Source organism: Diadema antillarum, unplaced genomic scaffold, assembly GCF_040938485.1.
Source record: "Diadema antillarum isolate AM-2024a unplaced genomic scaffold, OU_Dant_1.0 scf00000192, whole genome shotgun sequence".
Classification (NCBI taxonomy): Eukaryota; Metazoa; Echinodermata; class Echinoidea; order Diadematoida; family Diadematidae; genus Diadema; species Diadema antillarum.
Window position 1 is genome coordinate 4,691,546 of NW_027271081.1, and position 19,689 is coordinate 4,711,234.

The 19,689-nt window shown below is 39.2% G+C and overlaps 2 protein-coding genes across 2 annotated transcripts in view; one reads left to right on the plus strand and one right to left on the minus strand.

Annotated features, from left to right (window-relative positions):
• The window catches only part of LOC139723550 (E3 ubiquitin-protein ligase NRDP1-like), a 29,664-nt gene extending 19,249 nt beyond the window's left edge, over positions 1–10,415 (minus strand). The window contains exon 1 of the mRNA XM_071634790.1: positions 10,181–10,415. The gene's annotated coding sequence lies outside the window, so the exon portion shown is untranslated. The remainder of the gene's footprint in view (positions 1–10,180) is intronic.
• Positions 10,416–13,658: 3,243 nt separating this feature from the next.
• LOC139723509 (beta-1,3-galactosyltransferase 5-like) lies at positions 13,659–14,882 on the plus strand. The gene has a single exon (XM_071634747.1). The coding sequence runs from the start codon at positions 13,659–13,661 to the stop codon at positions 14,880–14,882; it is 1,224 nt and encodes a 407-aa protein (XP_071490848.1).
• The last annotated feature ends 4,807 nt before the right edge of the window (positions 14,883–19,689 follow it).

Consider the following 19,689-nt stretch of genomic DNA (forward strand, 5'->3'; position numbering starts at 1 on the left):
AACTCCATCCTCTCTCTATGAGTACACCTTTTGATAGAACTACTCGAACTTGTTCTCCTCGACCTAACAATATTACATCCATGCTGTTGCCTATACGGCAAAAGGGTTGTATCTGAAAATTGGCATTACAAGCTCTTGGCTCATGCAATTACAACAGCAGGAAGCTTGATAATCTGTACACCTTTAAATCCACTCTGTCACATCACAGAGGAGGCAAATATATTCCACAAGTTGCTGTAAACAAAATTTCTGATCAGACAGGACAGTTGAATGTGTGGACCACTTACCCCGTCACATATAGATCACATATACACACGTGGATATCAATACACTGGACTGAAGGGCAGCCGTACCAACTAGTCCTGAGATGATGTTCGCCTCCGACAAGCTCAAGGAAACATGGCAGCGCTTCACCCAGCCAGCTCCGCCTCCTCAAAATCCCCCACCCTGCAGCTGCCCTCGACGGCATGAGAATGGAAGACGTAGCCTCCCGGTCGCGAGAATTCGGTGAGTTACAGTGTGAATTATCAAAGAAGTTTACACAGTGGATGTAAAGATATGCCTGTGTGGACAATATATTTTAGTACACTATTTTGTTGTGCAACATACATAGAGCTCCACATGAAAACCATTACTGGTATCTGAATTGCTACAGGTTGTTTTGCCTCTGCCAACACAGCTCCTACCATTTTATCAATAGCATTGCTACCACCACCAACACCTCCAGTTTTGCTGTAACTACAGCTAGTTATTACTTCAGCTGTCACTAATACAACACTTACGTTTATTACAAATGCTTTACAAAATTTTACTACCACTGTTGCTGTTACAAAATACAATGCTCAAAGCATGGTCATTTTTATCCCATACAATTGCAAAGAGAGATGTACAACGTACAATTGTACTTGTATGATCTACTCGGCAGTAAAGAAAGTAGAAGTATCATTACATGAACACAGAGCTTGAAATAATTGCTGTGTTCAAAAATGTATAAATTCATCATTTCAAAGAGACATACCCCTTGCGTCATACCACATTAAAAAGGCCTGGGTTTGGGTACTTCATGCATGCCCGCTGATTGAGGTGGCTGATGGGGAGACAACCATCAGTGTGTGCTTGCACGATATCGAGCGAAAAGAGCAGAGATAGTTATAGTGATAGCCTGCCTGTTCAAGCAGATCTCCAGGTACTCTCCCCAGTTGCCTATGATTGAAAGATCAGTTCCCTGTCAAAAGAGAACTGGTGAGTGGGGGTGGGTCATAATGTGGAAGTGCAAGACTCCCTATCTCGCTCTCTCTTTTTGTTGTCCAGGTGCATGTTGACATTGTGGACAATAAGGGTTACAACTTGTCAAATACAGACCTCATGTCGCGCCTTGACAATACCGGGTGCACAGACACCCTTTCCTCGCATCAGCGATCATCACACATATGACTGTACAATTGTAGCGGCGCTGGTTTCTCCATTGTCCATTTCAGTAGAGGCACACTTTGGAGATAAGTCCACATATGAGTAGAGACCCACACAATCATCACTGAGGAATGCTGGCATATTACGTGTATACAAAACTGTATCGTATGAGCGCTCTCTCGAGTCAAAAGCTATCAACTCTCTGGCACATGGATTTTGGCCACATTCTTTGGGTTATTACCAAATTAATGTCATGCAAAGCAGAGCGCAACACACACACAAACAAAACAACTCTCTGAAAGATCTTGTGCAAAAATTTATCTCAAGGAATGCTGTAATACCTCAACACTTCATGGAGGTCGACAGGAGCAAAAGTTTGCAGCTAGACACAAAAAAAAGTTTGATGTCACCAATGATTTCTGATTTCTCTCAAAGATAGACTGATTAAAACCTAACTCTAATCATTACATTTGTGGGGGTATCATTTATTCTTTATCTTCCAAATGTTGGTAGTATGCATTGAAGTAGGCAGTAACGTGCTACATGTTGTGCATTGTACTGTATGCCCCCAACTTCAACGGGACCCTCCACAACAATTTACATTAAAAATAGTGAATAAATCCAAATACAATTTCAGAGTATGAAACTATAACTCCTTGCCCACATCTTACAGAAAACCCTATCTGCTTTGCTTCAGTGGTCAAAGAGAAATGAGGATTTTTGCAGAGTACATGTATGTCAGGAATCCCTTCCCTCCAAGTTCTGTCCATTGTGTTCACATGCTATACGCAGTTCCAAGAGCATCCAAGTGCTAAACTTGGAAGGAAAAGGCCCATGACATGCTTTACAACAATCCACATTTCTCTGTGACCACTTAACCAAATTGAATGGGGTTTTCTGCAAAATATATGTTTTTAGACCCTGAAATAGCATTCAATCAGTTGAATAATAATGAAAATTATCAATGCGGAAATCAGATGGTAATTTCTTTGAGAGATACTGTATAGTGTATAACTATCGAGGTGGACCTACCCCTTCCCCCCAAGAAATGGCCCCTGTACTAGATAGAACAAGCTCCTTGATGATTTATAAAGTTCTACCAGCCTGACTTCTTTCTGTCAAGATGCAAGTATCCAGCAGGGCTTGTGCTTTTTTTAAAATACAAAATCACACTCTTATCCAGTATGAACCCATGTACTTATTTTTGGCTCTGATGGGGATATGAGCTAAACTACAAAAGTGTACTACCAGAGGGTCTTGTAACTTCACCCTGCCATCAACAGACAGAATACAGCATGTGAATGTTGACGGTTGAAGCTGGCCTTGACGAGATAAACACTGTAAATAGCAGTATTCACTGACGTACAAACTCACTTTGTGCATGTTGCATACATTCGAGGAAAGAAATTATTGTAAAATTACATTCCATTGCGCAACAGTGGCTGCAGAATGTTTAATCAATGGGGATGGGCTAAAGACTTGAGTGTGTGTGTGTGTGGGGGGGGGGGGGGGAGGGGGGTCCCTGGTCTACTCTGCTCTTAGTTGGATCAAGGGATTACCCTCCTCCACCCAAAAAGTCAAGGAAAACCCAGGGTGCCACAAATCATGTGTGCCGAGTGTCATCAGCAATGATAAATGACTGGCACGTCAAATAGTTTCTATTTTCTTTCCTGCAGCCCTACCCATCATTCCCCCAGAAATAAATACCAAAAGCATTTTTCCCCATTTATTTGCCATACCAGCAGGGGTATTAGTGTTGCTTCATTGCTACAGTTAAAAAGGCAGTTGAGATTATAATTGAGTCATGAAGGATAAATCCCTATTCAATAGAATGCATGGGAAACTGGCACGCATACAGTGTGTCCCTTGGACTGCACCCATTTTGGTCCAATTATCCCCAAGAATTCTTCTTTGCCCAGTCTAAACAAATTATCCCCCCCCCCCCCCACTATCAAATGCATCTTCTCTTTAAAACATCACATTCTACTGATTCTTATCATAATCACTTTGTCAAATTTCAAATAGAAAATGACACAAAAGCAGTATTATTTTCCCCTTGTTTTTTGTTTTTTAAACACGAAAACTCATTGTTTGGTACAAACGGTGGTACTCAATGAACTGAAAAAGATCAAAATGGTGTTTCCTGCATTCTCTCAATGCTTGGGCTACAAACATTTACGCCCACATATCACATGCAGCAACGTTTGCTGAACAGGAATGCACATAAAACTCAGTATGTAACTTTTCAACCATAACAGAGCTACATTGTAATATCAAGTCCTGTACTTAGCCCACATTCTGGTGGCATTTCAAATGGCTAGCTACAATGATACAGAATATCAATGATTTATCATAATCTGACAAAAACAGAAGAATGTTATGGATTTGCAAAGCTTCACATGTTTGCCACCAAATAGTGATATCTTTACCCAACCACACAATGTAGATACCAAAATGATAAATGATCGATATCAATAGCAACTACAATCCCTCACCCTTGCAAGTCATCCCAGCTACAGCAAACTGCTACATGTACATATGTAGTTCATAAAGATTTCAGTTATTTGATGTGAAAGATACAAAAATCTTTCACGATTTCAGAACAAAAAGGAAAGTTTCCAAAGGAAGATTTGTGTACTATGATCTATAGGTCAATGGAAGACTTGTATAGCTGATGACATCAACACTTCCTCCAGTTTGCATTACAGTGATTGCGACTAACTTGCCCTTGAAGTTTAGGGCCATATGAGGATTAAGTCAGAGACAAGTGAAATATGGTTCTTGGGAGCACACCCCCCCCCCCCCTCAAAAAAAAAGAAGAAAAAAGAGAGATGGCTAGCTGATATCGTGAGCACTATCTACACATACACAATTCTGTATCAATGTATACTGAGTAACTAATAAACACATGTCAATTTTACTAGTTGGTAGTAAATTTTCAGCAATGAAAAAATAAAGAAGCAAACCTTGAACTACTGCTATAAATTACAAATAAATGAGGCATGGGAGTGTCACTATCAAGCTGGGCAGGGAGTTTACACACTCTAGGCATGACTAATGGTGTTTTGTGTATGTGTGTGTGTGTGTGGGCGTGGGTGTATTATTCTGACTTTCATTGGGTGTCATCTATAATGGATGGGATGCTGATATCATGGCCTACTACATGTAGGCCCCTATGTATTCTAATTCAGTACAATACTGAAAACATTCAAACAAATAAACTTGATCTCCCAAAAGAAAGGTAAGATGACAAGGAAATGCAAAAAAAAAAAAAACAAAGCAAAAGAAAACAAATCTACAGCATCCAGCACAAAAGGTGTGTCACAATACATATCACTAAAATGCCTTATGTACAAATGTACAATGTACATCAGATTTACTATGAAATTTGTAGTTATCACATATGTCCCTGGAACCTCAGTAGGCCCGTTGTATGAACCTTTCGTTGTAGATCCATGATTCCATGATAGGCCTCACCCCTACAGCATATTGCTTGCATTAAAAAACATTACTCATCACGCGAGTGATCATGACGATTGATTAAAACCACGAAGTTAACCAATGCTATGGTGCAATGTGAACAGCTCACGGTATTCAAAGAAAGGTACAGCTCAACTAAAACCTAAAGCCATCATTAAACTGGGAAAAATGCAATGAGTGTCTGATTCAAAATGATAGTATCTTTCATCTTACCAGAAAAGCCTAATTTTATTGTGACACTAAGAAGAAGAAGAAGACGGAGAAGGCAATTCATGCTTGGTCTTGTAAAATTGACTTTAATTTAACTCCTCTCCTATTTCTCAAATCTTCATTCCACTCCAGTGCTTTTTAGAACCATTGTCAGATTTTCTACCACTGCACAAATATGTAAAAACATCAAAAGGTACACAAACTTATTTCCAATGGTATTAAAGATTCCGGCCGACAGCAAATCTGAGCTGAAACTTTGATCCCCTTAATCACAGCTAGATACTTGCATTAAACCTTTAATCCGGCTAAACCCCCCTGGCCAGACCAAACGGTGTCCACTACATACAACAGAACTTGCCATAGACACTTTATAAGATATAAATAGACAGATCTTCCATACAAGCTTCAATCATTATAAAGCCCATCAAAATTGCACGGTACATCTTCTCCGTTGAAAATGCATATTTTTTTTTTTTGCATTCACTTGTTTAATCAAAGAAATACCTCTAAGGTAAACTCTTGGTATCACATGCATTTCCTGCATACTGTTGGTGTTTTCATTGGCAAACGGAATAAGTAAGATACTGACAGTAAACCACAGCAGTGGTCCTGAGCAAATTCAACCAATTTCAGTCCACGTGTATCATAAAAGTTTGTTTTTATTCACAAAACCCAGATTTGGTGCTTCAAAATAATTCGAACATGTGAGTTAGGATTAGAAACAACCAATTCAAAAATCTGAATCAGTAGAATTAATGTTCATCTAGACTAAACCGTCTACAGTTCTGGTTTAGTGAGAAAAACAGCGATTTCTCCTTATATCTGAGGCTTTGTTCCGAAATTTTTACATCATAAGATGTTATGTGATAAAACAGACCTTCCCATAATGCATGAAGATATGATATCTTGAACATTTTTCAAATCACTGCTCCCAATGGTAAACAGTACCTTTAACACATAATGGGTGTATTTTTAGGAGTCCTTAGCACATCAGGACATGTCCGGATCAATCATCTTACATCAATCATCAAAGGTGGAAGAAGGAGGGGTTCCACGGGTTCAAACTTTGAATTCTAATCTGCCCCTTGGTAGTCAACCAAGGGATTTGGAACAGAGCAAAAAACAGAACTTTCCATTAATTCCTGCCACTTCATGTATCAGTGAGCAGATCTGACAACTTCATCCAGTTTACAAGAGGAGGAGCGGAAATCAAGACAGACCAGGTCCAGGCCAAATTTGTTTCACCCATGGGATTTAGTCAACAAGGGATGGGAACATGACTCAGTTGTCTACCTGGTGTGTTAAAGGAAACCAGAGCCCAAATATGAAAGTGGATCGAGTGGAAGCAGCAATGTAGAACACATTATGTATCAGTGTGAGGAAAATAAGTTTTAAGGAAAAGTGGACAATCAATTCAAAACTTTACTAATTTTTAAAGTTTTGGTGCCTTCATAACTGGATATTAAAGAAGATTATTGCATCTCATGACATCATTACAGACAATAATACAAGGAAAATATAGGGAGAATTCCACAAAATTTCATTTTTAATGAAAGGTACACATTCCATCAACTTGTCACTGACATATTATGTTATGGGTGACATTATTTCCCTGCTTTCTGAAAGAAATACAAACGAAGTCACATGCTCTTTCATTATGCTAAAAAAGTGAAGATATTGAATTGTCTTGATATTTTCTATGGTAACTGTTGTCCATACCAGGTAATCAAGTCATGAACTGTAGTTGTCTCCATAACAAGCAATGACATTACTGAAACTTAAAAATTCAGTACCGGTACTTTAATATCCATTGTCTGATCTTCCCCAAACTTTCACTGAATTGTTCTACTAATATTACTACTTTCTCTCAATCCACATTTATATTTAGGTTTTGGTTTGCTTCAATATAGGAGGTACAGAAGTTGGGCAGAATCACATACTCATAACAATGAATGAAAATGTGACCCCCTGTAGCATCCCAATGGAGAGCCTGTGTATGTGGCTAAATGACTGTGATGTGGTTTTTTGAACTTCCTCTTGTTTGAGTGATTTCCTTCAATGTGTACCTGTTTTCCGAAAGGTGTAGGCTGCCAATATCTTTCCTATAGGCTACAAGTAGTTCAGTTGGAATGTCAGAAATCAAACTGTATAGACAGTATCAGCAATTGAATAGAAAGAAGAGAAAGGAGAAAAAAAAATCTCTAACTAAACTCTTAACAGAAAATTTTCTTTTTTTTAATTTAATTTATTATTTTTTTTTTTTTTTGCAATTCTACTACCTAGATATTTTGATCTTTGACATACGTCTGCCTTTTGTGAAAACTTGTGGACCTGCATCACAACATACAATCCTCATGGTATGGGACCAAGGACTAGTGATGCACACTATAACCCTCCCTGCATGCTCAGAGAGCCTTTTTCAGAACTGACAAAAATCTTCAAAAATCTCTGCATTCCTCCTCCAAACAGCTGCAATAAGGTATCCCAAGCAATTATGTGTATCTTCCTTGGTCTCACTAAATGACTTGTTATGATGTATTCCAAACTGCTCACAAGCATAGAACAGAAATTTCACAAATATTTTTATTTGTGTGTGTCTACAGCTACCATCATTAACCATGAAAGCCGGTGCTTGATGGTATTCATATAATTTAGTGCTTGATGGTATTCATACAATTTATAAAAACAATAGACATTGGGGCAAGATGGATGTAAACAAAGACAAAATGATGTTATCTGTTTTGTAAATCAAATAATGGAATATATAGGTTGAGTTAATTAAGTAGAAAGTGTACAATCCGCCACTGATTAGTCTACACAATTTGTGGTCCATACATTAGCTGTAGGGTGAAATTGAAGGAGATGATGAATACAAAAGAAGGACATTAACAAAATTGTGTTACATTGTACACATCTTAGACTCCCTAGATACAAATGTCTAGGCCACATGATGTTGGAATGAGCTTTATGTTTGTAAAGTAAAACCCTGTTGGGATTACGGCAATATGGGGCCTGTGCTGTGGCATGAATCTGTAATGCCAATTACTTCAGCAACATATGTGACCCTGCACCTCAAAACAAACAAAAAGTCGCCAGACATGAATTTTTAGTTAAGACCATATTCTGAAAGAGCAGACTTTAAGCTTTAGAATGATGTATAACTCATATCAAATGGACTCTCCTAACCTATCTAAATATTGGAAAGAAAGCACAAACTCAGGAAAAGTGTGAACTGAGAAAAGAGACTCTGAAGTACAGTGTCTATTCAAGCTCTTAATCTTTACCAAACCATGCTGGCTGTGCGATGAATGGGACAAAAAATGGGAAGTAAACCACCAGAGCAACAACAATGAAGGGATTATCAACTTAAACTGAAATTAAGCATGTCTCATTAACACATTTTGCCCATAATTAATGCCAACTTTCAAAGCAGTAGCACTATCCTTCCAAAAGTTATTAGAGTTGAAAGTGAAGAGTGTGGACAAGGTTTTTCAGGAATGAAAAAGGGATTCTAAAGACAGACGTAATCACACTAGATTCTACCAAAAATGTTCAAGATAAACTGCTACAAAAACACACTTTCCCGCCCGTTTTATGATACCAAATTTTAGCAAAATGCAAAGGAAGACCCGCTCTTTTAGAAAATATGAAAAAGTCAAGTTCGCCTAGGTTGACCCATTTCACTTATTTTCTGTCCTCACGCAAAATCAGTGTGTGCGACTTTACGTTCGTTTTGAGGTGCACGGTCACATATTATGTTTCTAACGCTAACAGACCAGGCCGGGAGATGCATTCTGTGAGTGTGAATATATGGATCCATGTGAAACATACAAGTGATCCTGGTGCTGGTGCAGACCAAAATAGGGTCTTGCTATGAACCTCTATCTGTATGTCTATGGATTAGACCAAGGAATTATTAACTCCTTGATTAGACCAATAAATCTGCCTCTTGTTCAGTGGCCTCTTGTTACACGAGTAAAGTATATAGTTGGTAATAATACGGTTAGCTCCTGGGCCTAATTGTACAGTCGGTGATACGGTCGGCCCCTCACAGTGAGGGGCTGACCATAGCCATTCAGTCCAGACTGTAACAGTGCAATAACAAGAGGCCTACTACCTACGAACAAGAAAATGAGGGGCCAACCAACTCATCGACAGTTTCAATAACGACAGCAAGAGGCCGGGCCATCGAATAAGAGGACAATTTAGTTACTTTGAAGAGAGTGATGAGCTCAACCTCCGGCAGGTGCAAAAGGTGCATCCAAATAGCATTAGGCCTACTAAATTAATCAACACCACCTTCATCCACCAACACTAACAGTCCATGGAATATGAATTACAGGCCCCTAACTACATTTTGTACGTGCGACCAGTTCGAACGCGAACTGTGTGAATTAAGGAGCGCCCCAGGCCGGGTTAGCCCCTATTATAACATTTAACAATTTACATAGGCCTATAGGCCTTCTCTAATTTCTTTAAGTAGTTCAGTCACGTCACTTGCCCGACATGTCATCACGGACACCGTCATGTTTCACTGAACTTGGTATGCTTCTATCACACTACAGACACTACTTTGCCTTTGAAGGCTACCATAGAATTTTAGGAACATCTTACTCTTAATAGTCTTAGTATGAGACAAGAAATAGAACTAGAATCTAGAAGATGACCACAAGCCATGCAGTCGATCCAGCACTCGGCAGGAGTCTTCTGTTCTATTTTACTCAGCCTCTTTATCAGTTCAACTTTAATCATCATGATCATTGACAATAACCGCTAGATTGTCGACATTGATCACGTACAACAACGTGTAGAGCGCTAGAGCTCTACTGCCTCTAGATCTATGTAAATGTAGAAAGCATACATTGTAGGCCCTACTCTGATCTAGTTACGTGTTGTCTACTGAACACATTCATTACACTCTCATATCATATGAAATCTAACACTGTTAGACTCTGTACGTTTTTATAGAGTCGACATCACATCAATTTATACAGCGACTGGGCTGTGTATAGAACACACATCAATTGACTGTTAGAGTGTTAACAGTGTTTAACTGCGTTAGATTGTTAGTAAATTATACCTTCCGTTCTCAAAACCAGCATCGGTTGCCAAGCTAGAACGCCAATCATACCACTCCTGGCTGGCTAGCTGTTTGTGCCACTTCAGTCTAATACGTGAAGTAAACTGGAGGCAGATGGTGGAAGAAAATTTGATACACAGTCATGCACTTCATGGACTACAGGTCGCCACACAATGCAAAAATGGTACAAAGATTACACGGTCGGTTGTAATTGTACAATTTGCTAGTTACCGTGCTTGTTGTATACGTTTCAGCGGCAGCTACAGTGTAGCTAGCTAGCTTGCTGGCCCAGAATGGTCGGTCTACTGTACTTGGTCAACGAAGCATTGCTGTTAATTTTGAAGAGCGCCATCTTGCGACAAAAGTATTATATTCCTCGTTAGCTGTGGTGGGGTCCCTGTGCGGCCGTGATCTGGCAGAACTACAAATCTCGATTTTTTTTTTTTTTTGACATTTTTTTTTTTTTTTTTGCTTAATGAGTTTTTCATGAAACCATGCTATATGAACAACTCAACATTAGGGCGTTAAGACATTTCTGTTTAAAAAGTATTAAGAATGGGTTTTGCTTTGCATCTACGGTATATACATTGTACAGTACATTTCTTTTCTTTCTTTTTTTCCTATTTTCATCCCTCTCATAGAGACACTACCGTAGTGATATGCGCTATAAAAGCACTGTTATCATTGTTATTATTAGGGGGCGAATTTTTGTTGGTATGGTGATGCTCGGTTACATATTATCGTTCTATGAAATAAGCTTATATTCCGATTTTTGTGATTAACTTTCTCTATACTGTGACACTGGGCAAGCTCGTCTGATTTTATTGATGCCGCATGCAACCTTAATCAAATAATACCATCGTAAGTATCATTGCGTGGAATCTGGCTTGGTGTGCTCGTACGGCTTTCAAACCCATCAAGCATAATGCTGGTCTCTAAATAGCCCGAAGTTTACTTCACAAAAGTGTTATATAATTATGAAGGACGTTGCTTTCTAGAAAGAAAAAAAAATGGTGCCTCGACGTAGTTGAAGTTGCAGGTACGAGGTTGTCACTTTTTCACAGTTATATACGTGAGTAATCAATTCTCCATAATGATCTAGTTCTTTATTCAAAGTCGTCAGCAGTACTAGGCAGTACTGGGTAGTACGTGAAGCTTTATTTTCCTTCTTCTTCTTCTTCTTCTTCTTCTTCTTCTTCTTCTTCTTCTTCTTCTTCTTCTTCTTCTTCTTCGCCCTCTTCTTCTTCGTTTTCTTCTTTTTCTCTTTAGGGTATATGCATAAAGTAGAACACATAGGGCCTACGCATCAGCTGATGAGTCTATCATGCGATGAATTCCTTCCTTGTGTAATCCTCTTCGTTATGCAACAAAGTTTCGCTCTTTCTTTCCACTGTCTTTCTATTGTCTGCGATGGAGTATTACGAAAGCCTATAACGCCCCCATGCCATTAACCATCGGATTTTCATCTGATCCCCCAAATGTAAAAATTTTGGCGCTCGGATGAGTTCAGATGAAATCTGCTCCGACAATCTCCAGAGACTCGCACCAAGGAGGCTGATACCAATGCCAGAAGAATCCCAGAACCAACCTGTTCGATGACTGTATAATCGTCAAAAAACTTAACAGACTGTCATAGGACGGCGGCAGCTGGACACGTCCGATAGTCGCGCAACACCAGTCTCACATCGGATTGATTCGACACTTTTCTGACTGACTCTACACTTGTATGACACTGACTGGACTTGCGACTGGAAATGACGTCCGTTAAACTCTGATCGAGTTTTGTTCCATCATCCGACGATCTCGCCTCATTGGATCACGCCCGACGGGGCTGACACTGACCTGATCTCGATGGTCAACACAAGTCGGATTCATTAGAATGCGATCCGATACACTCCGGCCGGAAGCAAAAAACACAACAACAACAACAACAACAACAACAACAACAACAACAACAACAACAACAAAACAAAGCAAAACTTTGCTTCCGACGAAGGACCGACGAGAAAAAAAAAATCTGTGTGGAACGGAGATATAACATGCAAACATTCATCTAATGGGTGCTAATATCAGTGTTGCGCTCATGGCAAGGTTGACGGAACCAGATGATTTTAATATTTTGCTTATTTTACAGACGGTTTGTTGCGACTCAGATAGTGATTTTTTTTTTGATTTTTTTTTTTTTTTTGCAGTCATCTTCGGAAGGGAAATAAAGTTCCTAATTCCATTTTCCGACTAACGAACCTTTTTATTTCGGATAGGCTAACCTTCGGCATAACGAACCTTATCACCTTTGAATTAACGAGCCTTCGGAATGACGAAACTTATTTCATTTTCGAATTAACGAACCTTCGGGATCACGAATCTTCTGAATAATGTCACCAGAATTGTCAACGATTTGTGTATTCCAGGGAGGTGAGACTTCTCTTACCTCCCTGTGTATTCTCACTTTATTTTGTTTCAACGTAGACCCTTGAAATTGTCACTATGGCAATCTATCAACGTTTTCATATTACATTCCAATCAAGGAACATATTCAGATGGTGACTGTTGCATGATATGTCGGTACTGTATTTCATATAAACACTCTGTGATAATCAATATAATGTATTGTATGGCTTTTGGCACGATTTGACATACTATAAGAACTTTAATCAGTTCTTATTTTCCGTGGGGCAATTTGTGCGTGTTGCAAACCGCATAACTGAGATTCGAAATGAAAAATGCAGGTTTGTGTATTGAACATGTCAAAGTTCTATTCCGTTGTTACAACTATGCCTATATATTGTTAAAATCAAGCAATACTGATCAAACTAAAGGAGGGCTCCAAACGTGAAGCAAAAACAGATTTTAGTCAGGAATCTTGCTGTATAAATAATCATGATCGGTGAATGTGACAGTGATATACTGAGAAAAGAGGTGTGTGTACTTTGTAGCTGAGGGAAGAGTCGCTAACATTGCCCATTAAGTTTATTTCCCTTCTCTTTTTTATGCAACACTGAACAATCAATAGCGGGAGGAGGACGTGTCGAGTGCAGCTCAAACATAGTCATTGTAGAGCTCTGTATTTCATTAAGGAAAGGGTCGAGGTTTTCACCTCTGCTACGTTTGATTTGATAAACTTTTAAGCCATTTTCACCTTCTTCTCTTCGCTCTTGAACCATCACGGAATATCACTGCTTCTGTGTATTGGATAGCACAAGGGGACATACTTGAAAGAACTGCCTGCAACACGTTCAGTCGTCACAGATTACCCGATGAATCCTTTAAACTTGCCCAGTGGATATGCCTAGGTCTGTCACTGAACAATCAGTTCTGTCTATCGTTCGCGACATCGCTACGTGAACAAGGAGCAAGAATATGAACAGCAAATCTTATAGAGGAATTCACCTTGCCATCTCAAATGTTAGCTGAAGAAGTTATTGCATCAAACAGGTGCACCCTGTATGCCTCCGTGGACACCACGTGAACACGCACCATGACACAGGTACCATCAGTTAAGTACTCTGGCCTGTGCATCCTCCTCGTGGCCACTCTACTCCTCATTGTTCTCTACGCTCGTACGATGAACAACTGGATTATCGATCGATACTGCGATCACCTCGCCTGCTATACATCACCTCTGAGACCCACCTCGAGAGAGACTTGCTGTCTTCAAAACTCCAGCGTATTAATCGACCCAGGATCCCTTGTTAGAGAAGGAGGCGCCATCAAGCGACCTGTCCCACATGCTATCGGAGGTAAACACTCTAGTTCGCCGCAGATCAATCCAAGCCACAACTCAGGGGCGGCTGGTCAAGAATTGATGGAGCCATCAAAAGGCGATTATCATCAAGAAGCAGTCGATCCTCATGAATATGAATTAAAATACAATCCAGAAGGCATTTGTTTTGAAAGTGACAGAGAGCCAAACATCACCATAGTCTTTGTCGTACTTTCGGCTCCGCAAAATTTCGAGCGGCGACAGATTATTCGTGGGACTTACGGCAATGCCAGCGAATGGGAAACAGCTGGTAACCTGGGCACAAGAGCCGTGTTTCTTCTCGGCTCAGTGGCGAATGCCAGCTTGCAAGAGGAGATCGACGTCGAGTTCGATCGCCACCATGACATCGTACAGGAGGACTTCGTCGACAGCTACATGAACCTGACACGTAAGACGGTCATGGGGTTGAAGTGGGTGACGAACCACTGCCGACACGCCCACTTCGTAATGAAGATCGACGATGACACGGAGATCAATCAAAGGAGATTGCTCGAGAGCCTCGAAAGATTGTCACCGTACTCCAATTTCGCCGGCGGCAAAATTCGGGTGTCGCCAAAGGTCGTCCGCAACATCAGAAGAAAATTTTACATTTCTAAGACGTTCTACCCCAAGGAAAGGTACCCAAATTACTTGGATGGACCAACCTACTTAATGACCACAGACGTGGCGGAAAAGGTGTATAGAGTAGCAGTCACTTTACCTCTGTTTCCATGGGAGGACGTGTTCGTAGGATTTTGCTTGCAAAGAGCTAAAATTCATCTGAAATCATTGGGCCGCTTCTTGCTCCCGCGCTTGCCACGGGGTGTCGACCCAGTGCCAAAGATCAAAAAACACGTAGCAGTTACAAACTTGAAACCAAAAGATATGTCCTTTGTTTGGAAAATGGGTCTTTTTCAAGATGCGACTGCCCGCGGAAATGTGTCGAAAATAATGAGTTGAAGGAAAAACATCTGAACATGGAAGCACACATCACAAATGTGTGTAAATCATCATACCATATGATTTATAACCTTAGACGTATTAGGAAATATTTTGATGAGAACAGTATGAAAATGATCGTCCAAGCATGTATTGTCAGTAAATTGGATTATTGCAATGGGTTATTATATGGACTCCCTGATTCTCAAGTTGGGCGCCTGCAGCGAGTCAAAAACTCCTGTGCAAGGCTTATCTGTAACAAACCCAGGTTTTCAAGGATTACTCCTCTTCTAAAAGATTTACACTGGCTTCCGATTCGTAAACGAATATTGTTTAAGATTTTTGTTGATTGTATATAAGTCACTTATCGGTCAAGCCCCCAGGTACATATCCGAATTATTAGTATTTAAATCTCATAGACACACACACTTGCGCAGTTCTAAGGACACTCTTCTCTTACAAATTCATTTGCCTGTGCAGCTCCCAAACTCTGGAATGATCTACCATTAGAAGTCCGGAAATCCCCAACCGTATAGCAGTCTTTAGATCGCGGCTCAAAACACATCTTTTCATTTAACTGTTCATTATTATCAGGCACATCAGAAGCTTTTGCAGCGCAGAAGAATATATGTCTATAGGTTTCACGCTTTATAGATTGATATATTATCATTATTATAAAGGAACCAAAGAAGCAAACGAATGAAATTTGGAGATTGTTACGACATTGTATCACAGTAACCCTTAAAACACATGAACAAATCAACGAAAGTAGAAATTCAAATGTGTTTTTATCGTGGGCCTTAATTTTTCGCCTTTTGTGCATGCTGAGCTCATGGGCTGTATTACTTGTGGGTGTCGAACTGGTGACGTGTACCCATCTAGGGTGCATGGGTGATTTTAACAGGATATTGATATACCCCTTTATCGCTCTTTCGTCGAAATATCAAGACAAGTTGAGTGCTTATTTTTTTATGCTATGCCTGTATTTATTTTTCTCATTGTAGCAGAAATAAACAGGGCATTGATACTTTCAAACCGACGACATATTGTTCCTTTTGTAGTATCAAATGAAAAGAACGAGAAAAAATCTATCAGTAGACTATAGGTTGCTAAAATGCACCATATTTTCGTACCCCCAAACAATTGAAAACATCAAATTCAACAAAAATGACCAGCTAGGATCCGATAATAGCTAATTTTACTGTTGTTAAGCCCAAGGGACATTACTTCAAATTGTATCTCTCAAATTAATAACTCGATCGTAATATCAGTTTTTGTCATAAAGATCATTTCGTGAGTTTTAACAAGGAAGGAAAAAAATCACCTAGATTGGTTAGAATCATACAGAATTTGTGTAAAATGTTGAAATAAAATATAAAATTTATGAAATATATCCTTGCTTGATTTATTGGAAAGGTACTGTCTATTATTCTTTTGTTTTCTTTTGCTTGTATAGACTCTTCATGTCGGTATGCCGTGTTTGCGTGTTGTTTGTTAGGTGTATGTGTGTGTGTGTGTGTTTTGTTTTGTTTTGTTTTTGAACGGAAATCGTGCAATATTCCGAAAAGGACGCTCTTAATAACAATGTGTCTCCACTTCCATTTCCATGGTGTGTTTCATAAGCGGTTTGTGTGTTTGCTCAGAGATGAAAATAACATGTTCAATTTACAATGTATCCGGTACAGGAATATCAGAGAAAGATTATGTGTGATGTCTTAACATATTTTCTGTGAAGACCCAGAGCGAAAGTTAAAGGGGTGGTTTTAGTATTGGTGGAGATGAGAATTTGGCTTTTAAATTTTTTTCGAGATACCAGGAAACCACTTATGAAATAGTACAGAGGATACCATTCTAGGAGGAATTCAAAGTTTAATTGATGAAAATCGGTTTTGGTATGGCTGAGGAACCCCAAAACAAAGTAAAACAAAGCGATCGTATAATAAAATCTGGGTCCCAGCTTCTATTAGGATCGCACTTTTTTTTTTGATATCTCAGCCATTTCAAAACCCAATTTTCATCAAATAGAAGCTGAATTCCTCTTAAAATTACATGCTCTTTCATATTTCATAAAAAGTTTCTCATTATCTCAACAAAACAAAATATGTTAGAAATCTGAAGTTAGGTCTCAACCGAAACTGTACAATCCCTTTAATTTTCTATTTGTACAAGTATACTGCATAATAACCCATACTGGCTGCTCTCTTCGAACCACAACACACTGTATCAGCAGCATAATAATGACCAAGGCGGTATGACGTAATTGGGTGTGGACAATACAGCATTGAGCAAAAAGCCTTGAAAATCTCTTCGAACTTTCAGTGACTGTATTCAGTTGCTGTATCCACTTGGGTAAGCTTCTATTGCAGCGAGTAAACATTGTAAATCTATTCTTTTCTATAAGAGAGCTGTCGCTACTTATGTCAGATTACTTACTGCTCCCCACTGTCTCCTATATAGGTAGCAGCTTTTCGTCACAGTCGTAAGATTTTGCTCACGCAGATGAAAAATCCTCAACTACGAGTAACGTGATTAGTCTCTCATCACAAATTCCACTTAGGTATAGATACATGTATATCATATTCTTTTTTATTATGTATGTAGGCCTACATAAATATCAGGACTAAATAATGCAACTCTTTTTCTTTTTTCTGGCGGCCCTTTCGCGGCTCTAAAATCTTTCAATCTCAAATTTTGGTGGCCTGACATCGTTTTTAGTTACTCTTTGCCACTGGGTCACTGTAAATGTCGACCCTTGTAATTATTATAGTATATTCTATATACAGTCAAACCTGTCTTAGCAGTCACCTGTCTATAGCGGCCACCTGCTTATAGCGACCACTGAAAAATCCCCCGCACGAAATTGCTGTACAGTGGACTCCCGTTATAACGAAGTCCTCGGGACCGGCAGTTTTCTTTCGTTATATCGGAATTTCGTTATAACCGAACAAATAAACAATAGAAATACATGGAGTGGATGACATTGCAGCCCAAATTTTTACTTCGTTATAACCGGAATTTTGTTATAACCGTGTTTGTTATAACGGGAGTGCACTGTATTATAGACCCTTTGTATAGCGGCCACCTCCCTGACGCGGACAGCGGCCACTCATTTTCTATCCCTTGGTAGATATCTAGGTCCTACCTGCGTATACCGGCCACAAAAATTTACCTGAACCAATAAATCAGCCATGAATATGTTTGCTTTTACGTTCATTGCGCGAATTCCACCGAGTCCTGGCTCAGTCATAATCACACAGACATGATTGACAAAATTAATGCAGCTCTTTGTCATGAAAAGCCGTCTTACCACTAATTTGACTAGATACAGATTAGGCTCCAGTAATGTCGCCCTGAATAGATGCCACAAAGGAAAATACAACTCCTAATAATATCCTAGAATTTTACCAAAATGCCGACTAATTAGTGTTTCAATCCCTTTGAATGAGGACAAGTATGGTACATGTCTGGGTATTGTTTGTTTTTTACGTCAGCTTCGCACATTAATATCAATCCTCTCGAACTCGCTCGTGAACCCTATTCATGCAAACATTCATGATACAAACTAGAGTAGTTCCTCAGGCCCGAAGTGTTATTTTTTTTTTAATCAAAGGAACAGAAGTAGGCAAAAATAATAAAAAAATGAAGTAAATTGTACAACAAACATCCCTATAACATAGCTGAACATGCAAACTTATTTGCTGTTTGTTTGTTTTTTGAGAATAACATGCGGTATTTTCTGCTGTTATATTACAAAATGCAAGTACAGCTCCAAGGGAGTTGGCAAGTGAATATCTGGTGAAAATGCAGTGCAGTGTGCCAGACCCAGAATCAGGCTGAATGTGTATACTGCAGTACTCCATTTAAAGAGTAGTTCGATGACATTGGGTGCTTGCAGACAAAAAAAAAAGTCTATCATTTGATCATTGATCTTATTCCTTGAGCAGTTGTTGAGTGCGTGATCATTTTCGAAGAGATTTTTTTTTTTTGAGTTGCACGACTTTTTCTTTTTTTCAAACAAATTCTTCCTTTTCATTTTTGTGTAGAAGATGATCCAGGTTGATGGCTGCATTGAAATTAATTCGCTCCATCATTGCCTCAGTTAATGAGATCGATCAATTAACTTATTGAAAGAATATGATGAATTATTGTCTATAGGCACAAACCCATTGTTTTATCTGCTCTCTCGCTCTCTCTCTCTCTCTCTCTCTCTCTCTCTCTCTATCTCATTAATTCGCGCTGTATGGCTGTCAACAAACGGAATGTTATATTCCCTTCCCTATATCCTCTACTCGAACTCAAACTGGTGACATAACTTTCACTGTTACTGTATCAAAGCTATGGAATAATCTCCCCTTGATTATCAAGCAGTCTGCATCCACAAATTCTTTCAAAAATGCTCTGAAAACATATCTGTCCAATCTTCACCTCTGGATATCCTAGGTATTAATGTCAATTAATGTGTATGTGCATGTGTATGCATATTGTAGGCCTATGATGAGTATTTGAATTGTGTATACATGTATACAGTGTTTCCTTATTGTGTGCTCTTTAAATGATGGATTTAAGATTGATCATAATGTTGTCGTTGTTTTTTTTTCTTCACTATTCCATTTTCAGTTAAACAATCTTTTGCTTTATTCTTGTATATTATTGTAAGCGCTCTGAGCCACGTGGGAAGAGCGTTTCAAACATTCATTGTATTGTATTTTAATGTATTGTACTGTACTGTAGCCCTATTAAAGGCTGAGAACCAGATTTAGAATCCAATTCTATTCTCCCTCTTCCCCTCTCTCTTAAGAGGCGATGGAGGCTACCTTCAGGCATTCAG